The sequence below is a fragment of the Lynx canadensis genome, chromosome A2 (genome assembly GCF_007474595.2).
Source record: "Lynx canadensis isolate LIC74 chromosome A2, mLynCan4.pri.v2, whole genome shotgun sequence".
Lineage (NCBI taxonomy): Eukaryota > Metazoa > Chordata > Mammalia > Carnivora > Felidae > Lynx > Lynx canadensis.
In genome coordinates, this window is record NC_044304.2 from 126283154 (window position 1) to 126302547 (window position 19394).

A 19394-nucleotide genomic window follows, 5' to 3' on the forward strand; every position below is an offset into this window, starting at 1 on the left:
CGGAGGACGGCTGGAGCGGAGCCGCACCTCCTGCCGCATCCCGGCCTCCAGGGCTGGGGTGTGACTGAGAAAAAGCCAGCCACCCATGGGAACCTCCGCGCCCGTCAAAGCCACGTGACGGAGAGCCGGGGCGGGCCGAGGCGTGTCCTCTCCGCCCCGCGCGCAGGCGCGCTGTACGGGCGCTGAAATTCAAATTTGAACGGCCGCAGGAGGCCGAATCTGACACTGGAGGCTGAGGGATAGAGGAGAGTAGTTTGGGAGAGTTCTCCCCGCCCCGGCCTTCTGGTTCTCTTCAAGTGACACACGGAATCGGGACTCACTTTTCTTTTTCTGAATTTGAACCACCGTTTCCGTCGTCTCGCAATCAACACGCGAACTCCGGGGCGATGGACCCGTTTACCGAGGTGAGAAAATTTGCGGGCGCAGCCAGCCATCCCCGCTCTCGGCCCCTACCCACCCTTCCCACCTTTGCCGACCTCTGGGCCCACCGGGCCGAGGGCGCGTGCGCGCGCGTGCGCAGCGTGTGTGTGTGGGACGCGGCTGGGAGAACCGTGGGAGAGAAGGGGCTGGAGGGCGCACGTCGCCTACTGTGCGGCTGCTGTTCGTCCGCGGTTTACTTGTTGCTGTCCGGCAGTGAAGCTCAGGGAGGGACGTTTTGAGTCTGTCCTTTTAGGCGTTACCGGAGAGCCCTCTGCCAGCCCCGATTGTTGTAACGCCCTGTGAAGTGGAGCCCCGTCCCTTCCGAGAGTGAGGTTGGGGCCTGGACGGAACTGGCCCTGCTGGAAGGGAAAGCGAGGATAAGGTGTAGGGTGGAGTCGGGTGTCCGAATGACTCAGTGCTGTGTGCAGTCGCCGCCTGCAAATGGAATGTGATTTGCGGGGTTCAGGTCGCCCGCAGAGGTGTTATGCGTGTAAAAGATCCTGTTAATGAAATGACGGCAAAATGTTAAATAAGCCAATACTGAAACCATTGCATCCGTTCCTATAAAGTGAATACATTCTTCAGATTTGATTGCTCAGCTAAATAGGGAAGAAATTTAATCCCCGAGATTGACACTTGGATGGAAAGGAAAAAGTGCTGGCCGAATATATACAAACAAAATTAATAGCCGACAATGTAAAAAACCAGAGAAAAGAAATAAAACTCTGTGTGTGTTTTTGGAGCATAACATTACAGTGATAGTTTTTAACTTCTCTTTTGTCCTTTGGAAATCGAATATGGATTAATTACATCATGTGTCAATTATTTCTCTAGCTTTGGTCAATCTTGTTAAGAATGTACATGGACACACTCAGCAGTTTAGTGTAGACCACTTATCCACTCCCTTTTCTTACAGGACAGTTCCTGTTCCTTTAGGTTGTGCAAGTTTCAAACTGCTATTTTTTTGTGTTGCTGCAGAGTGGGCCTAAAGATGTCTCTACACTACATTCAAAACTTAAATGCTATGGAGAGTAGAAATACTTTTTTGGGGGGAACCTATATTTACAATTCCATAAATCTTAAGATAAAGTTTCCACAATTACAGTTTACTTGTATTCAAACATAACAGTATTTATTTTTGTTTCAAATTCTCAATCATCTAGGGAAAACACATTAATTTGTTAAACTTACTTAAAGATCTGACAGAAAACCCAGAACACATTTTTGTATGAGCCTTAAAAAATAAGGCTGATCATGCAGTATGTATTTTTCTCATACTTTGAAGTTAAAAAGGATAGATTATTTTGTTAGTAATATAGAATAGTCTTCCTTAAAAAATTAGCCCTATGTGTCTTGAATATTCCTGTTAGTCTCCTAAGTAACTGACAGGAACAAAGCATTTTGAAAGTTGGCTGAAAATTGTACTTCATTTTACTTAACAATGTCATTCTTAAGCTAGTGCAAATTTCAGTTGAAAGAAACTTTTATTTGAAACAAACCTTTTGTTTTAGAGTGTGCTCAGAAATATGTATGGTTTATATTATGAAAAGTCAGATCAGTTGCAGTTGGAATAAACAGCTTTGACTGTTTTCCTTAATTGGTAATGAGGGTACTATTTGAAATGGTTTCAGGGACTAGGTGCTTAATTATAGCATTCATAACATTCTTGCACAGGGAAGTGAACTGGTGCAGTTCTTTGTCTGAAAAGGACTGAAACTAAGTTAAAATGACTTTCTCAACCAGAGTTCTTTATCAGAACCACAGAACACAGAAAATGATTTGAGAGGCTATTTTGTTAATTTTCCCAAAGGTGATTCATCACCATGCCATCCTATAAGCATAGGAGAAATGTTAATTCATTACATTCATGTCAGGGCATTAGGGCTAATTCTATTGATAACTGGTTGAGAAAGCCACAACCATCCTAAAGTTTCTTTTCTAAAACAAGGCTGTTGTGCATTGCTTCTCCCTGCTGTCACCAGTGCTGTTTGGCACACTCTTCCTCTCCCTGTCTCTTCCACCTGGCAAACTGATGTAACCTCCAGCTCGGACTTGGATTTCCCTTCTTCAGGGGGCAGATCACCTTTTGCAGTGCTCTCCCTGCACTGTTCTTACCTGTTGAATATATTTCCTGCCAGAATGTGAGCTTCATGAATGCAGGCCTGTTCTTTCCTATTCAGAGGGATGTTTCCCTAACATCAAGCACATCCAATAACATTCTGCTGAAATAATAAAGAGAGCCATTCAGTGCAAATTATTTTACAAACAAATAACTATGTACAACAGTAACTATTAGAACATTTTAGCCATATTCTTTCCTTTCTTGTAGAAAATTTCCAATTACTCAAGTGTAATGATTCCTCATGGATTCATCACCCAGCAACACACGACTGTATTGTTTCACTGTACTCCCCTCTAATCCCTCCCACTGAATTATTTGGAAGCAAATTCTAGAGATTATATAATTTCATACACACACACACACACACACATATATATGTGTGTGTGTATATATATATATATATACACATATACATATATATATATCATTAAACACTAAGGACTTAAAAAAATCATAGTGCCATTATCATACCTAAAAAATCAACAATTCCTTAATATCATCAAATATTCTGTCAATATTCAGATTTCCTTAAGTGTCATGGTTTTGCAGTTTGTTTGAATCAGGATCTAGGCAGGGTCCACAGGGCAATGTCTTTCTATATTCTTCCTGGAAGAACCAGAAATAAAGAAGCCATCTTGGTTCATGGATGAACAAGCAGTTAAGGCAGATGTTTATTGTTTATTATTATGATCAGCTAATAACGTTTAAAAAGTTATGTTGATATGAAGTTAGTGCTCCTGACAATAAGTTCTTAAAAAAGAGTCATTGGGTTTAATCAAAAGACAGTTTATAGCCAAGTGGTTAAGAGCTCAAACTCTGGAGTCTGGGTTTGAATCCTGCCTTACCACTTAGCTATGAGACTTATGGCTTGTTTTTTAACCTGTGCCTGGGTTCCTTCATCTGTGAAAACAGTAGTAAAGACAGAACCTGCCAAGCAAAATTTTGAAAATGAAATGAGATTTTGTGTGCAGACACTGAAAGTACTTACATAAATATTGGTGCTGTTGTGCTTGCCATTAGGTGAATGTAAAACCATAAACTTAATGCTCATAACATTAGCGTTAGCCTCTTAGTTTGAAGATCTCACGGGGGATGCCATTCCCTAAGACCGTCATGGGGAACCCCATGGCTGGCCGTGCTGAGTCAGAGCTTTCTGTGTAGGACCCTTAAAAGAGAAAAGCTACAGTTAAAATACCCTGTAAAACATCTTCTCTTGTGCAATAAATAAATGAACATGCTGTTACTAGTCTGGATGGAATTTCTCTTATTTTTCAGAATTAAATGAAAATCTCTGTATTGACCTCGGAAAGGATGCTGCTAGAGCATATTGAAAATAATGAGTTAGCTTATATTGAGCCTCTTGTTTAAGAAGGCAGGGAAATAAGCAATACCTCCTAAAAAGATTTTTGTCTAACGATTTGAGGTGTATGTGTGGCAGAAATTGCTTAAGGACTGCAAGCTTCAGTTATTTTAGATTCATCCACATGGGATGTCTTATTTCCTGGTTTCATTAGTTATTGCAGTTTTTTTTAATGCCTTTATTATTTAAAGCAGGAGGTGTGATATTTGAAGGAATATACTTTATAAATAAAGAACCCTTGGATTCCTGATGCATTATTATAGGGACTTAGATTTATTGAGCTGTTGAGTTTTTGTTCCTTAGATACATTTCTTTTAAATTAATCTTTGGCCTTTATTTTATGGATTAGGGAACTTCTGCTTACCTATTTTAATAGATTTTGAAATCTTTGAATCTAATGTAGACAATAGAGTACTTGTATATGTTTGAATGGCAGAGCTGCATTCTTTTGTGACCAACCTCTTGCTCATAGTAACTGAAAACATACTGACTCACAAGTATTCTGACGGGAATGGAATGTGAACATGTACATGAACGAAGAAAATTAGGCTAGTTTTTTTATCTGGGGAGTGATATATTTTATTATGGGGGAAAATATATATATATATATATATATATATATATATATATATATATGAATTGGTGTAACAATACTGCTTTTGAGTTTGTTGAAGACTTTTATTTAAAGGGTAAATGTCTTGTGTTTTGGAAGGCATTTGGTTCATAAATTACTTTCAGTGATACAGCATTTAGGTTTAGTGTCACTCTTTGAATGAGAAATCATTCCTAAGAAAAGTGGAGAGTTGTGCCTTCCTCTAAATTTAGCTCCATTTCTTTTGCACATTCAGAGGAATTTTAATCTTTTTTAATGTTTATTTATTTTTGAGAGAGAGAGAGAGAGAACATGAGTGGGGTAGAGAGACAGGGAAATACAGAATCTGAAGCAGGCTCCAGGCTCTGAGCTGTCAGCACAGAGACCAACACGGGGTTCAAACTCACTAACTGAGATCATGACCTGAGCCAAAGCTCGGCACTTAAGCAACTGAGCCACCCAGGCGCCTCACTCAGAGGAATTTTAAAGAATAATTATTCTATTTTTAATTAAGCAATTAAAAAGGTCAAATGGGAGTGTAATTCCTTAGTCTGTGCTAACTACTGTATCTGTGTGTGCAGGGCAGTGTATAAACTCCAGCCAATAATTCTCATATCTCCTTTATTTTATTTTATTTTTTTTAATTTTTTTTTTTCAACGTTTATTTATTTTTGGGACAGAGAGAGACAGAGCATGAATGGGGGAGGGGCAGAGAGAGAGGGAGACACAGAATCGGAAACAGGCTCCAGGCTCCGAGCCATCAGCCCAGAGCCCGACGCGGGGCTCGAACTCACGGACCGCGAGATCGTGACCTGGCTGAAGTCGGACGCTTAACCGACTGCGCCACCCAGGCGCCCCTCATATCTCCTTTAGTTGTATACTTTTGAAAGAGAAAGAATTGTTTTATAGGATCTTGTGTTTGTTCAACTACACTGTTTCAAATAGAAGCATTAATTGATTCAGGGTAAGAAAAGAGTAATCCTGATTTTATGGAATGGTTAAGATATCAACTCAAGATTATTTTATTATGTACTGATATTCAATTAAATAAAATGTGGGATTTTTTTAGCTTGGCTTTTTTTTTTTTTTTCCTGTCATCTTAGGAAATGTCAGGTTTTCAAAGAACTAAATATGTCCATTATCTCTTGCTGTTTACCATTATACCAAATCTTAGTGGCTGTATTAGCTTTGTTGCTGTAACAAATTATCATACTCTTAGTGGCTTAAAATCACATATAGTTATTATCTTCTGAAGATCATAAGGTTGATGGATTTTACAGGGTTAAGATCAAGGTGTTGGCAGGATTGTGTTCCTTCTGGAGGCTCTAGAGGAGAATCTGTTTCCTTACCTTTTCTAACTTCTAGAGGCCACCTGCATTTTTTGGCTTGTAGCCCCTTCCTCTATCTCCAGAGCCACCAATCGCATCACTCCAAGCTCTGCTTCTGTTGTCACATCTTCTCTGACCTTCCTGACTTTTCTCTCAGAAGGACAATTGTGATTACATTAGGCCCACCTAAATAATGCAGGATAATCTTTTCATCTCAAGATTCTTCATCACATCCGCCAAGCCCCTTTTGTCAAGTAAAGTAATACATTCACAGGTTCAGGGAATTAGGAAATGAACATCTTTGGGGACTGTTATTCTCCCTACCAAAGTGCTTAAAACAACCACCACGTTAGTTCCTGATTCAGTGGCTCAGCAATTTGTGTTGGGCTCAGCTAGGCTGTGCTTCTGGTGGTGTCCCCAGAGGTCATACAGGAGTCTGCAGTGATCTGGCAAATTAGCTGGGACTGGATGCTCTAACGTGGCCTTACTCATCAGTCCGGTGGTTGATGCCAGCTCTCAGCTGGGCCAGGTGTCTCTAGCAGGCTTGTGCAGTCTTGGGCAGGTGTCTCTACACCTCATGGCACCGTCCAAGAGGAGTGCACAAGAGAAACCACAAGACCTCTGGGGCCTGTGGTTGGAAGTCATGCCGTATCACTTCTGCCACATTCTGTTGGTCAAAGTAAATCATAAGGCCAGCCCAGTTTGAGGGTGTGGAAATAGATTCTACCTTTTGATGAAAAGCAGAAAAAATTTCTGGTTATTTTAAATCTCATAAACCAACTTTACACATTTTATCATATTACACCTGTAATAGTAAAAAAAAAATTAGTGTTTATTTTCAAGGAGAGAGGAGAGGAGCAGGCAGGGAGGGCAGAGAGAGAGGGAGAGAAAGAGAGAATCTCAAGGAGGCCCTTCAATGTCAATGCGGAGCTTGACGTGGGGCTCAAACGCATGAACCGTGAGATCGTGACCTGAGCTGAAATCAGGAGTTGGACACTTATTGGACCGAGCCCCCAGGCACCCATGTAATGATTTTGACATTGGGGTGCTTCTTTGGTGAATTTTAAATTATTTACTTAGGATCCCATTTTTGAAAATGTATTTAACTGTTATCCTACATGGCAATTAGTGATTTTAGAAGGGCCTCAAGTTTTGTGAACTTTTGACCTAAACTTGTGTTTTAATGCTGATATATTATATATGTAGAAACTGCTTGAACGAACCCGTGCCAGGCGAGAGAATCTTCAGAGAAAGATGGCTGAGAGGCCCACCAGCAGCAGCAAGGTCTGCCATGCATGCTAGAGAACCAGAGAGCACTTTCTGAAGCAAGTAACCAACAGCCTCTACCTGGTAGTGAAGGTAAAAGACTTTGTGGGGAAAAGTAAAATTTGCATCTTTTAAAGGAGATCAGCCCCAAACATTTTATTGTGCATGTAGAAAAACCAAGGTCTTTGGGAGACAAATATATAATAGCCTCTGGGGAAAGATCAGCCTTCTGTTCTATTTTAGGTCTGTTATATTAGGCCTAGAACTACCAGGCCAGAGCAGAGTATCTAATAAATACTTCAAATTAATTGGTTGAACTTTATTTTCCTCAACCTAAGGTTATTTAAAACCCCCAAGGGAAGAAAAGTAAAGGAGCAGGGGAACACTTAATTACACAGTGGTGGCATGGACTTTATCCATCCCAACGATGCCAGAATAGCTGACCACCCAGTTCAGATAGTGTCTCTGGCATGAGTAGGGCAGCGAAAGGCTTACCTGCTCACAGATGCTTGATATTTAGTGAGTATTCTCATCCTCTGTCAGTTGAACCAGCTCTCTAGAGCTAGGCTCGATGTATAGGTTGTTAATTTAAGAACCTAGTGAATTAAACAAAACAAATAAATACACACAAATAACAAACCTAAACTCACCTAGAAATTTAACTTATTCTTTCCTAAATCCTGGCATCCCCAGCCTGCATCAGTAAGCTGGCTGCTTTAGTGTTTTCCTAGCGTGTGGAATAGTCTGGAGATAATAATTTTCCTTAGTATAAATTTAAAAATACAAATAGAAAAAGAGCATTACAGAAGGCAAAATCAATATTACAAGAGATGGGGGCATGGAACAGGCTCACAGTTACTTTGTAAGCTAACCATAGAATAGGAATTTATTTTCATATGTTTATACATTTTGAAGGAAGGAATACCATATATATCACATATATATGGTATACATATTACACACGTGATTTGTTACACATGCATGGTATATATTACACATATGTGACCTATATGTCAGAATACATGGTATTTATTGTATATATATATATATTGCATGTATGATATATATATATTGCATGTATATGGTATGGTTCACGAAAGATTGTTTTAAAAACAGAAAGCCTATTTCTACCCTTAGCTGTGTTGCTTTAGGCAGGTAACATAATTGCTCTGCATTTGGTTTTCCTTATCTAAAAATGAGGTAATTGGGCTGTGTGATCTTTGAAATCATTCAAAACATTTGCTTATTATATGTGTATGCACTTTTTATTTCCTAGCGTCTTAAGACTACATAAAGTATCAGGCATATGTCTGGAGAATATTATTTGAATATCTTTTCATTCAGGTGTTTTAAACTAGAAATTATATGTTTGCTGAAAAAGAAATCTTTCATATCAGATTTCTAAGTCACTAAAAGTAGAATTTTACATATTTCTTGTTGCAAGGAAAATCATTTAAAGAGTCTAGAGAAACATGATGTTTTTAAAATAATTTGTCACGTACCTACTGCAAGTTTTTTAGGCTATGAGAAATTGCGGACTTCTGAATGTTTTTTTTTTGGGGGGGGTGTCCTTTTTAATCTAGAGAAATCTTGTACAAAACCATCACCATCAAAAAAACGCTGTTCTGACAACGCTGAAGTAGAAGTTTCTAACTTGGAAAATGAAAAGCCAGTAGAGTCAGCTTCTGCAAAAGCCTGTCCTCCAAGTCCTCTGCCTCCTCGGGCGCAGCCACAGACACCAGCTCCTGTCAGTGATGCCGAGGCTGTCCCAGCACCGCTGCCGGGCGTGAGGACAGGGCTTAACTCAAGACTGGAAGTGAGGGCAGGCTCCTCAGTGAAAACACGAATGCAAAGACTGGCGGAGCAGCGGCGCCATTGGGATAATAATGACATGACAGGTATGAATTAGAGGGATGGCATGGTCCTTCAAATCTGTTTCAAGAAGACTCAACTTGGTAGGTTGAAAATCTGATTTATTGGTTAACACATGAAAGATAAACGCTTCTGTTTTATCTATCTCCTGAGTATCTGTTGCCTACAAATGGTTTGTATATCAATAGCATATTTATAAGTTGGTGGTGTTCTCATTGAAGTGGGTGCTGATGAGGTTCTTAGACCAGCTCACAAAAGCGTGGTCTTATGACAGAATCATCTTATATTTTCAATTAAAAACAATAGAGAACAAACTTACCTTGGCATTATTAGCCTTGCTGATCTTCAGCTCTATATGCAAGAAATCTCATTTGATGGATTAACTAATTAAATAAATTTGAGTGGCTAAAGTATGCAGTACTATTTAATAGAGGGGAGAGAACACTTACACACTTACTGAGCACCTATAAAGCATGTTACGCTAAGGTGCTGGGACCCAGTGAAGTGACCTGGGCTCATACTCAGATGGAGAGTGTCACATCAAATTAGCCGTCATGCAGCAGGATTATGTGTTCTATGATCAATTTTGTCTCCTATCTTCTTACAAAAAAAAAAAGCCTTGAGATGACTTACAAAAACAACTATATTACAAAACAAGAAAAATAAGGAAATTCCAGGGTGAAGGGAAGGAAAAACAAAGAAGGGAAGGGTAAAATTATTTTATTAAATACAGGCTTTAAGGTCCATCTCACTTGCCAGAGTTCTGAACTTACTAGCAGCCCATGCAAAGAGGTGAAACACCATCAGTTACGTGACTGGTGTTTGTTTACAAGATGAAAGCAGAACCATGGCCGGAACTAAGACCCAAGAGAACTTTCTTTCCTGGGTCCTGAAAGATGACTCTGCAGAAGGTAGTAAATGTGTAAGGTTTTTCAAGGTAGGCAGGCGGCCTGGCTCCAAGCTCAGTTCAGTAAGCACAGTTGCAAAGAGAGCCAGCACAGTACAGGTGGACAGCTCACTGGCAACTGGGCCTTACCCAAGGAAATGTTCCTCTAGCTTTGGCTTTCGGCCTGGATCCGTGTAACGGAAACATTTGGACTGTTGGATTAGAATCTCAGGAGTGTGGTGGAGCCCTGGGGTGTGCTTTTGTCTTTTTTTTTTTTTTTTAAGCTCTGTATGTTACTCTGATGCGTAGACAGAATTGAGACCAAGTGACTTGAAGAAATGGATGCATTACACAGATTTAGGCAGTCTTTCGTAAATATTAATTCTTTTTGTCTGAAATTTTGATAAGTATTGGACAGTAGAGCATTTAAAGTTATTCTTTTTGGCAGTGATGGTAATTCCAAGAGCAAATACTGTGTAAAGTGCTAGGCATTCTAAACATTATTTGTTCTAATATAGCATTTAATTCCTATAGAAATCTAATGACATACATCCCACTTTTATGTTCATGGTATCGAAGAGGAAACTGGGTTTGGAGAGAGCAAGGGGCCTGCCTAGAATTAGAAGCTAAAATTCCAAGCTCAGTAGTTTGACTCTAGCGCTCAACTCTTGCCTGCTATAACTTACCTGATGACTTTTAGCTTTTTTTTTTTTTTAATGTTTATTTATTTTGGGGGGTGGGGAGAAGGGGAGGAGCAGAGAGAGGGAGAGACACAGAAGGCAAAGCAGGCTCCAGGCTCTGAGCTGTCAGCACAGAGCCTGACATGGAGCTCAAAGTCACGAAGCACGCAACCATGACCTGAACTGAAGTCAGCCACTTAACCAACTGAGCCACCCAGGTGCCCTGACCTACTTGGTATTTTGGGGCATGTAACAGAGTACAGATGTTCCATATTGTCTGTTATGCCTATTTATCTTAGTAGTGGGCAGGGCTCACCATGCTTTACAGTGCCCAAGGAGGCTAACTGGTACATGTTCCTAAACACAAGGATGTCCCATTTCTGTTTTGTAGGAGGTATTTATGGATAGTGGAGAGAGGGCTGTGACAGAATCCACGCTTAGAACAGATAAGACCCTCAACATTCTAGAGCAGAAAGCATTGCAGCAGTGATTTTGAACATTTTGAAAGCAAATGTTAACACATGCCTACCTCAACTTTGAAAATAAATCTCATTAAGGCATAGCCTGTCTGACTCTAAGCACTGACACTTGAGAATAAAGCACTTGTGATGAATGATTTAGTGACTGTTATCCAGGATGTGGGTAGCAGCCAATTAAATGAGGAACTATACTAAAATAGAACTTATCTGAAGCTTCTTTTCTGATCGAGAACAGTTAGTAGAGCTAGAGTTCCAGTAAGCTCATTCCTAAAATATGATAATAAAACCGTCATCTGCATAGAGGACAGGGCTTATTCTCAGGAAAGCAACAGAGGTATGCAAAGGGGTCTTGCAAGGGCGGTGGGGTTCCGGGAAGACTTTCTGGAGGAGGCAGAGGCAATCAACCTGGACTCTGAGGGAACACTGGCTTCAGACAGTGGAGGAGGTAGCCTAGGCAGAAGCAACAGAATGCCTAAAAAGCAGAGTTACCATAAACAGACCGTGTGCATAAAGAGTAGGTATTTTGTGGGCAGAAAAACAAGACATCGGTTTGAAGACAGCAGCAGGGGTCCAGAGCATGTGGAATTTAACCAGGAGGTGATGGTGGTGTACTGGAAGAGTTTAAGTGGGCAAATGTCGTAGAGAGATCACTCTGGCATCGAAGTGAGGAGGGACTGAATAGGGCAGAGACTCGAGCAGGAGGATCAGTTAGAAGGCTCGTGTTATAGTCCACGTGTGGGATGAAGGCCTGTGGAAGTGAAGGGGAGAGGCCAGATCTATAAGATTTAGGAGACAATCTCTGGAACTTGATGCCTGGATGGTGGAGGAGGTGAAAGGAGAAGGAGGAAGAGGTCATGATGAGGAGGAACATGTTTGGGGCAGTCTCAACGTCAGATATGTTATTTGAGGTGCTTGGGTGGTAGCCGAATGGAAGTGGTCGGTAGTTGCAAGGACACCACGGAAGATCTGGCACAAGGACAGAACTAGCAGAGCATGATGTCACCAGCAGAAACACAAGGCCTACAGAGTGTGCACTGGCATCTAGTGACAACAGCAAACGCAACTTGCGGGCTGCGGTGTAGGCAGAGGCAGGTTGAAGGGAGCTGAGTGGTGAGAGAATATTTGTGCAGGGCAAGAGGGGCAGCTGCAGAGGGGTATATGTTGCTGAGAGGGTGTTTGTGTTTAGCTTTAAGATGAGACCGACTTGAGCATAATTATGTGCAGAGACAAAAAGGGTTTGTACAGAGGAGGAATGCGTACAGGCCTTCGTCAGCTATCCATTACTAACGTGAGATCTATCTCCAAATGAAGTAACTGTGGAAAAACACTGCTGTCTAGCCCTGTGCTATCCAATTCTGGAGACAATAGCCATAGGTAGCTTTTAAGATTTAAATTAATTACAATGAAATGAAATGAAATGAAATGAGGTTTCTGAGTTGCCCTAGCTACATTTCAAGTGCTCACTAGCCACATGTGGCTGGCTAGTGGTTGGTTACTCTACTAGATAGCATGGATATGGAACGTCTCCATCATTGCAGGAAGTTCGATTGTACAGCACTGGTTTACTCCATTTTTAAAACAAAAAGTACCTGTGGCATCTGTAAGCTTAAATTGTGCAGTAGTGTAACAAAATGATTTAATTCTAAAAATATAACCTAAATGTACAGTACCTTCGGGCATTCATGATCCATTGAATTGAAAAAAATAGGTATAAGAAGTTTGTGGGTTTCTTTTTGTTTTAATTTGGATTAAGTATCCTCTGATTTGATAAGGTATTGTCAAATTTAAGCAGCTTGTAGTTTCATGCATACGAGAGCTTTTTATTAGTTCTGAAACCTACTAACTTCTTTATTTTTTTAAAACTTTTTAAAATTTGTTTTTGAGAGAGAGAAAGCAAATGGGGGAGGGACACGGGGCGGGGGGCAGGGGGACAGAGGATCTGAAGCCGGCTCTGTGCTGACAGCAGAGAGCCTGATGCGGGGCTCAAACTCACCAACAGTGAGATCATGATCTGGGCCGAAGTTAGATGCTTAACTGACTGAGCCACCCAAGCACCCCTCTACGAACCTCTTCTTAAAATTCTGAGTGGAGCGATCCTGGGAATACACATATGCATCACTCTTGAACATGGGTCTTACTCTTTTTCTGAAAACATTTTCAGATGAGATACCCGAAAGCTCACTCATGTCACCAATGCCATCAGAGGGAAGGGCTGCCTCGCCTCCCAAACCACCCCCTGCAGATGCCTCGGCAACTCCAGTTGGTAGAAGGGGCCGTCTGGCCAACCTTGCCGCAACTATTTGCTCGTGGGAAGATGATGTAAATTACTCATCTGCAAAGCAAAACAGTGCACAAGAACAGCCTGGTACCACTTGTTTATCCAAATTTTCCTCTGCAAGTGGAGCATCTGCTAGGATCAATAGCAGCAGTGTCAAGCAGGAAGCTGCATGCTGTTCCCAAAGGGATGGTGAGGCCTCTTTGAATAAAGCTCCGTCCTCGAGTGCCGTGGGTGCATCTTTGAATGATGCTACAGTTTCCAGCTCTGTGGTAAGTCATGCAGTATCAGTCTTGGGAAACCTTTTCTTTTTGGTTATGAGTGATAATGTGTATGTGTGTGTAGGGATGTATCTTATATACATGGTGTTTGTATGTATTTTTAGAAATTGGGGGCGTAGAAAGTAAAAATCCTAAATTTGGTAGCCTATACCAAATAAATTAGTAATTGACAACTAAATTACACTAAGTTCATACGATTCCAAGGTATATAATAATAATGGAATGATGGAGCCTCTTCTTAGTCATCAGGGAGAGCAACTGATAATTATTTTCTCTGCAGAATGCTTTATGTATGTGTATAAATATAAGATATCAAATTTCTCTGAAGGGACATTTAATAAACTAGTAGCTAAAGTTGCCTTCCGAAGGCATTTGCTGGACAAGATTGTCAAGGGTGGGTATGATAATTTTACCATATATTGTTTTGAAATGTTTGAAAGTTTTCCCTTGCACATGAATTACATCAACAGCTTTCAAAAACAATCTTAAAAAACAGAAAAGCAAAAGAGTAGTATGTTTCTGTGCATTGTTTTTAAATGTAGAGCCAGGTTTGGGAATTTGATAGAGTTGCATTCAACCCAAGCTCTGCCACGTAATTGAAAATGTGGCTTTAGACATTAATCTTGTAAAACCTTATTTTCCTATCTGTAAAATGGGAAAGAAAGGGTTATTGGGAAGATTAAATGAGACAATGTGTATAAAACCCACAGCAAAGTGCTTCGCATAAAGCACTTAATATGTTATAGTTAGCCATCAAATACATATGATTTTGTTAAATTAATACTGACTTAATTAAAATACCAAAAATATGCAATGTGCTCTAATATGCTTAACATTTATAAAGGTGCTAGTGAGATAATATAAAAGAAATTGTTTTTTAAAATAGGGAGTGACCCTATCCCTTACATGAAATTACTCCTCAATATATTATGCAGACTAAATTATATATTATAATTTAAAGAGTACCATTTTCTTCTTTTTTAAGTTCTTTTTACATGTTTTGAGAGAAAGAGAGAGCATAAGAAGGGGAGAGGCAGAGAGAGAGGGAGAGAGAATCCCAAGCAGGCTCTGCACTGTTAGCACAGAGACTGACTTGGGGCTCGAACTCACGAACCATGAGATCATGACCTGAGCTGAAATCGAGAGTCATTTAACTGGCTGAGCCATCCAGGCACCCCAAATAGTAAGCATTTTCTAAGTTGATTTTTTGTCAAGCCTTTCAAAATGGTTTGATCTATTAGAGGGAAAAATTGTTTTTCATAAGTTTACTTAAAGGCTACTAAGCAAATAGAATTTAACTTGTTTTAAGTCTACCTTTAGATATTATGAATATTGTTATTTACCTTAAGTGTTATCATGTTTCAGAAAGCTGCTTCTTCCCCAGTGAAATCTTCTACTCTATCCCTTGCTGATGCTAAAAATTGTGAGGTACAAAATCCTGAGCTACTTCAGAAAACTCCTGTTAGTCTCCTGAAAACAGAGGTACCGAAACCAACTGGGAAGTCAACCGTGTCCCAGACAGTTGGGCCCAAAGAAGAATTAAATAGAGAAGTATGTCGGCAGTCTCAATCTAAAGACAAATCTGCAACACCAGGTTATGTATCTTTTTAAAAATCTAGTTACTGCTGACTGTTTTCAGAATGTCTGTTCTCAGCGTTTTAGGTGTCCAGTCATGAATTGTATGTTCGTGGTTTGCCATGGCAAGTGTCTGAATGTATAAAATGGAACTTCTTCAAATTCAGCTCTAACTCATTGAATGAATATTCATTAGTGTAGACTTGTCCAGTTACTGGTCAAAGTATGTAACTTGTTACATTTTAACAACTTAAACATGGTTTTTTTCTAGAATGACCATGTAGTTTCTTTCTTCCATACTTTTTGATGGAGACAAAGTGTATAGAACTGGAAATCACATTTTAAGGACATAATGGAGAAACGTTCTTAAAACCAAGTGTGCAGAGCAATGCTTTCCAAACTTAAATATGAAGGCACCCCTGATAGCAAAGGAAAATGAGTTGTATACAAATGACTCCACTCCTAATTATATTTGTATGTGGTTATATTATGTGTGAGTATATACATGTGAAAGTTCGAAATTCCCTATAGTAAATTGATGTTCCTAGAAATCCGTATTTATCTTGTGGGGGCTTAAACCTTCTGGCATACCCCCACATGCTGTTGGTTGAGAAACCCAGGACTAAAAAGCGTGGTTCAAATATATAGAGATATAATTTACTTTGAACAATATTCTTTTTCATTAGAATTGCTTTTGGAAAGACTTTCAGTTCAAAATTTTAACTTCTTAACAATACAATCTCTCGGAAACAGTAGTTCATTATAAAAGAGAAGTAGAGAGAGATAACAGTGGGAATCCATTAGTTATGGGTTAGGAAAGCAGTAGTCAGTTTCCAGAGGAGCTGAAATGAGAATTTGAAGCAATAGCAAAATCCCCACATGGAATAGAACTAGTTATCCCCAATTTTCTGAAGACTTATGGCATAGATAAGAAGCCTTTTTTTTTATTATTATTATTATTATTCTTGGCTATTGGATATGCCCAGAATTTATTATCAGGCCTCAGAGATATTTAATTTACATGTTTCTTTGTCTTCTTAGTGGATTTTGTTTAAAATGGTTTTTTTTAATGTTTATTTGTTTTGACAGAGAGAATAAGAAAGAGAGCGCATGCACACGCGCATGAGCAGGGGAGGGCAGAGAGAGAGGGAGACACAGAATCTGAAGCAGGCTTCAGGCTCTGAGCTGTCAGCATAGAGCCTGACTCAGGGCTCAAACTCACGAGCCACGAGTTCATGACCCGAGCCGAAGTCAGATGCTTAAGCCACCCAGGCACACCTATTCTTAGTGGATTTTAGTTAGAGGTAATGGTGTGAAGTGACATGTGGAGTCTTGGGTCAAATTGTGCCCTTTACCTGTTTTTGCAAATAAGGTTTTATTGGAACATAGCCATGCCCATTTATTTACATGTTGTTTGTGGCTGCTTTCATGCTTCAGTGCAGAGTTGAGTAGTTATGACAGTGGCCAAATGGGCCTGCAAAGCCCAAAATATTTACTATCTGGCCTTTTGTAGGAAAATGCTGATTTCTGATAGAGATAAGCCTCTTTTCATATAGTACAAGCCTATCATCTTCATGATGGGGGTGGTATATATCCCATTTGTTCTACTTTTCTTTTTTAAAGTTTATTTATTTATTTTGAGAGTTGGGGGGAGAGAGAGAGAGAAAGAAAGAGAGATTAAGTGGGGGAGGGGCAGAGAGAAGTGGGACAGAGGATCCAAAGTGGGTTATGCTGACAGCAGAGGGCCTGCTGATAGCAGAGAGCCCCATGTGGGGCTTGAACTCATGAACCTTGAGCCAAAGTCAGATGCTCAACCAACTGAGCCACCCAGGCACCCCCCATTTGTTCTACTTTAAATTTTTTTTTTTTTAACATTTATTTTTGAGAGAGAGAGAGACAGAGCACAAGCGGGGGAGGGGCCAACAGAGAGGGAGACATAGAATCCGAAGCAGGCTCCAGGGTCAGGTCTGTCAGCATAGAGACCGATGTGGGGCTCGAACTCACGGACCATGAGATCATGACCTGAGCTGAAGTCAGACGCTCAACCGACTGAGCCACCCAGGCGCCCCTCATTTGTTCTACTTTAAATGTACTTCATATTATTTCAAAGGAATACTGGTTTAAGACTTTATAGATTGAAGACATCCCTTGATAAATTGAATGATCTCTAATTTTTCTTTTGGGAGAGAAGGATTTAATCCCTGGATTTTAGTATATTAGACTTGCTAAAAGCAAGATGAAATACATTGGGCTATAGAAATATAAGTAGTTTGGTGATCATGGCTCGGGCACTTGGTGGTCGGGGAGTGCTATTAATAAACACACTGTGAATCTCCAATCCTTTAGGAGTATTTCCAGTTCTGATTATGTAGTTGAAAGGTTTTCTAACTCCCACTGCTCTCTTATTCTACCTCATCCCCCCCTTTTTTTTAGAGAGAGAGTACGCTCAACCCACTGAGCCACCCAATCTACCAGAGCACCCCATCACTCTATCTTTTAAAATTTTTTTAATTCTTCTTTCTTTTTTAAGGAACAAAATCTTATAAATTTTAGGGCTTTGAATTAAATAGAATAGTATGGTAAATTTCTTTTTTAAAGCTATTTTCCTACTGTTTACTTTCCCAATGAGTATTCTAAATAGAATGAAAGCATTTTAGAGCCATTACTGGATTTTAGAACTTTTTCAATAGACATGATAATTGTTATTTCTTCTAAATGGCCTCCAAAATGTGTGTGTTTTCTGTAGGAGGAGCAGGAATTAAGCCTTTCCTGGAGCGCTTTGGAGAGCGTTGTCAAGAACACAGCAAACAAAGTCCTGCTCGGAGCACACCCCAAAGAACCCCCATTATCACTCCAAATACAAGGGCCATCCAAGAAAGATTATTCAAGCAAAACACATCTTCATCTACTACTCATTTGGCACAACAGCTCAAGCAGGTCTGGCTTACTGCTTTTAACACTATTCATCATGTGGTCTCGACATAGGACCTAGAAATCCAATTATGAATTCTGATACCAGTCTTTTGACTGAGATAAATAGCATCGTGATTCTTTGTATCACTTATTTCAAGTTAGAAATACTTTGTCTTGTATTCCATGAATATTGTGAATTTTTACCCTTAAAACTGAAGACAAGCAAAGTTTAGTAATGTTTGTGTATTATTCTTAAACATACTATTGCTCTCGTATCAAATAGAGCTTTTGATTGTTTTAGGAACGTGAGAAAGAACTAGCATGTCTTCGTGGCCGATTTGACAAAGGCAATTTATGGAGTGCAGAAAAAGGCGAAAGCTCAAGAAGCAAACAACTAGAAACCAAACAGGTGGTGTAAACAAGAAATATGAAAGTGAACCTGGCACCAAAGCAGTGCTGGGATAACTTGGTTCTGTTTGGTTGTAAAACACTTCTTTATCCCGTCCCAATTTACTGTGCCACTTTCCACTCATAAACTCCTTCAGCATGCATTCCAACTCTGCTTTTCTCTTGTGATGTTTTCCCATTCAGTGGAACTCTTAACGTATTCACTGATGACCTACCTAAAATCAAATTTTAAAACTTCTCATCATTCAATTTATTTCACATTTCTTTTAATATTCTACTTACATGCTGGTTCTAAAGTGTTTCTCAGAATCTACTTATTTTAGTACTGATTGTATACCTCCCCACATACCACACTTTCAGACTATCCATAATCCTTTTCAGTCACCAATTATGTCCCAAATTTCTGTTTATTCCTATATTACCTACTGTCAAATTTCATTAATCAGCCTTCAACCAAGTCCCTTCGTGTAAATTATTTTCTGCTTCATTTACATGCCTACTTGTACAAAATACTGTATTAGGATATACTTTTCAGGTAAAAATAATAGAATTATATTTAAAGTGGGTACCGGTAGAAATAGAACTATACATTTAACCAGTATACTTGACAAAGATCTATTTAATTGATTTGTTTTACTAGTTCTCTTGATTAACAAATCATGTTTCCCAGGGTTCTGACCTAACCCTGTTTCTCCTCATTTGCCCTGGGGCTTCTCTTCTCTGTCCTCATGTTTAGCTTCAGCCAAGCACACAAATGCTAAGGTGCTTAGCTATGCTGTGTTCACCTCTCTCCTGAACTCCTGTCCTAGCTAGCTAGTGGATTTCTCTTTGCTTCGCAGAAGTATATTCTCCATGGAGTCTCTGTTTTCACCTAGGTCTTTGTTCTATACCTCATCAGCTAAAACAGTCTGGGAGTTCTTCCTTGGCTCCTTCCTTT

The 19394-nt window shown here is 39.8% G+C and overlaps 2 protein-coding genes across 2 annotated transcripts in view; one reads left to right on the forward strand and one right to left on the reverse strand.

Moving 5' to 3' along the window:
* KIAA0895 (KIAA0895 ortholog) overlaps positions 1-434 on the reverse strand; it is a 73311-nt gene extending 72877 nt beyond the window's left edge. The window contains exon 1 of the mRNA XM_030308227.1: positions 321-434. Coding sequence (XP_030164087.1) covers positions 321-434 — 114 coding nt within the window. The remainder of the gene's footprint in view (positions 1-320) is intronic.
* Positions 329-19394, forward strand: part of ANLN (anillin actin binding protein) — a 47335-nt gene continuing 28269 nt past the window's right edge. Inside the window, 8 exon segments of the mRNA XM_030308228.1 lie at positions 329-404; positions 7029-7134; positions 7137-7181; positions 8672-8986; positions 13167-13552; positions 14927-15155; positions 17883-18073; positions 18351-18458. Of these exon segments, the coding sequence (XP_030164088.1) occupies positions 387-404; positions 7029-7134; positions 7137-7181; positions 8672-8986; positions 13167-13552; positions 14927-15155; positions 17883-18073; positions 18351-18458 (1398 nt within the window). The 5' untranslated portion in view covers positions 329-386.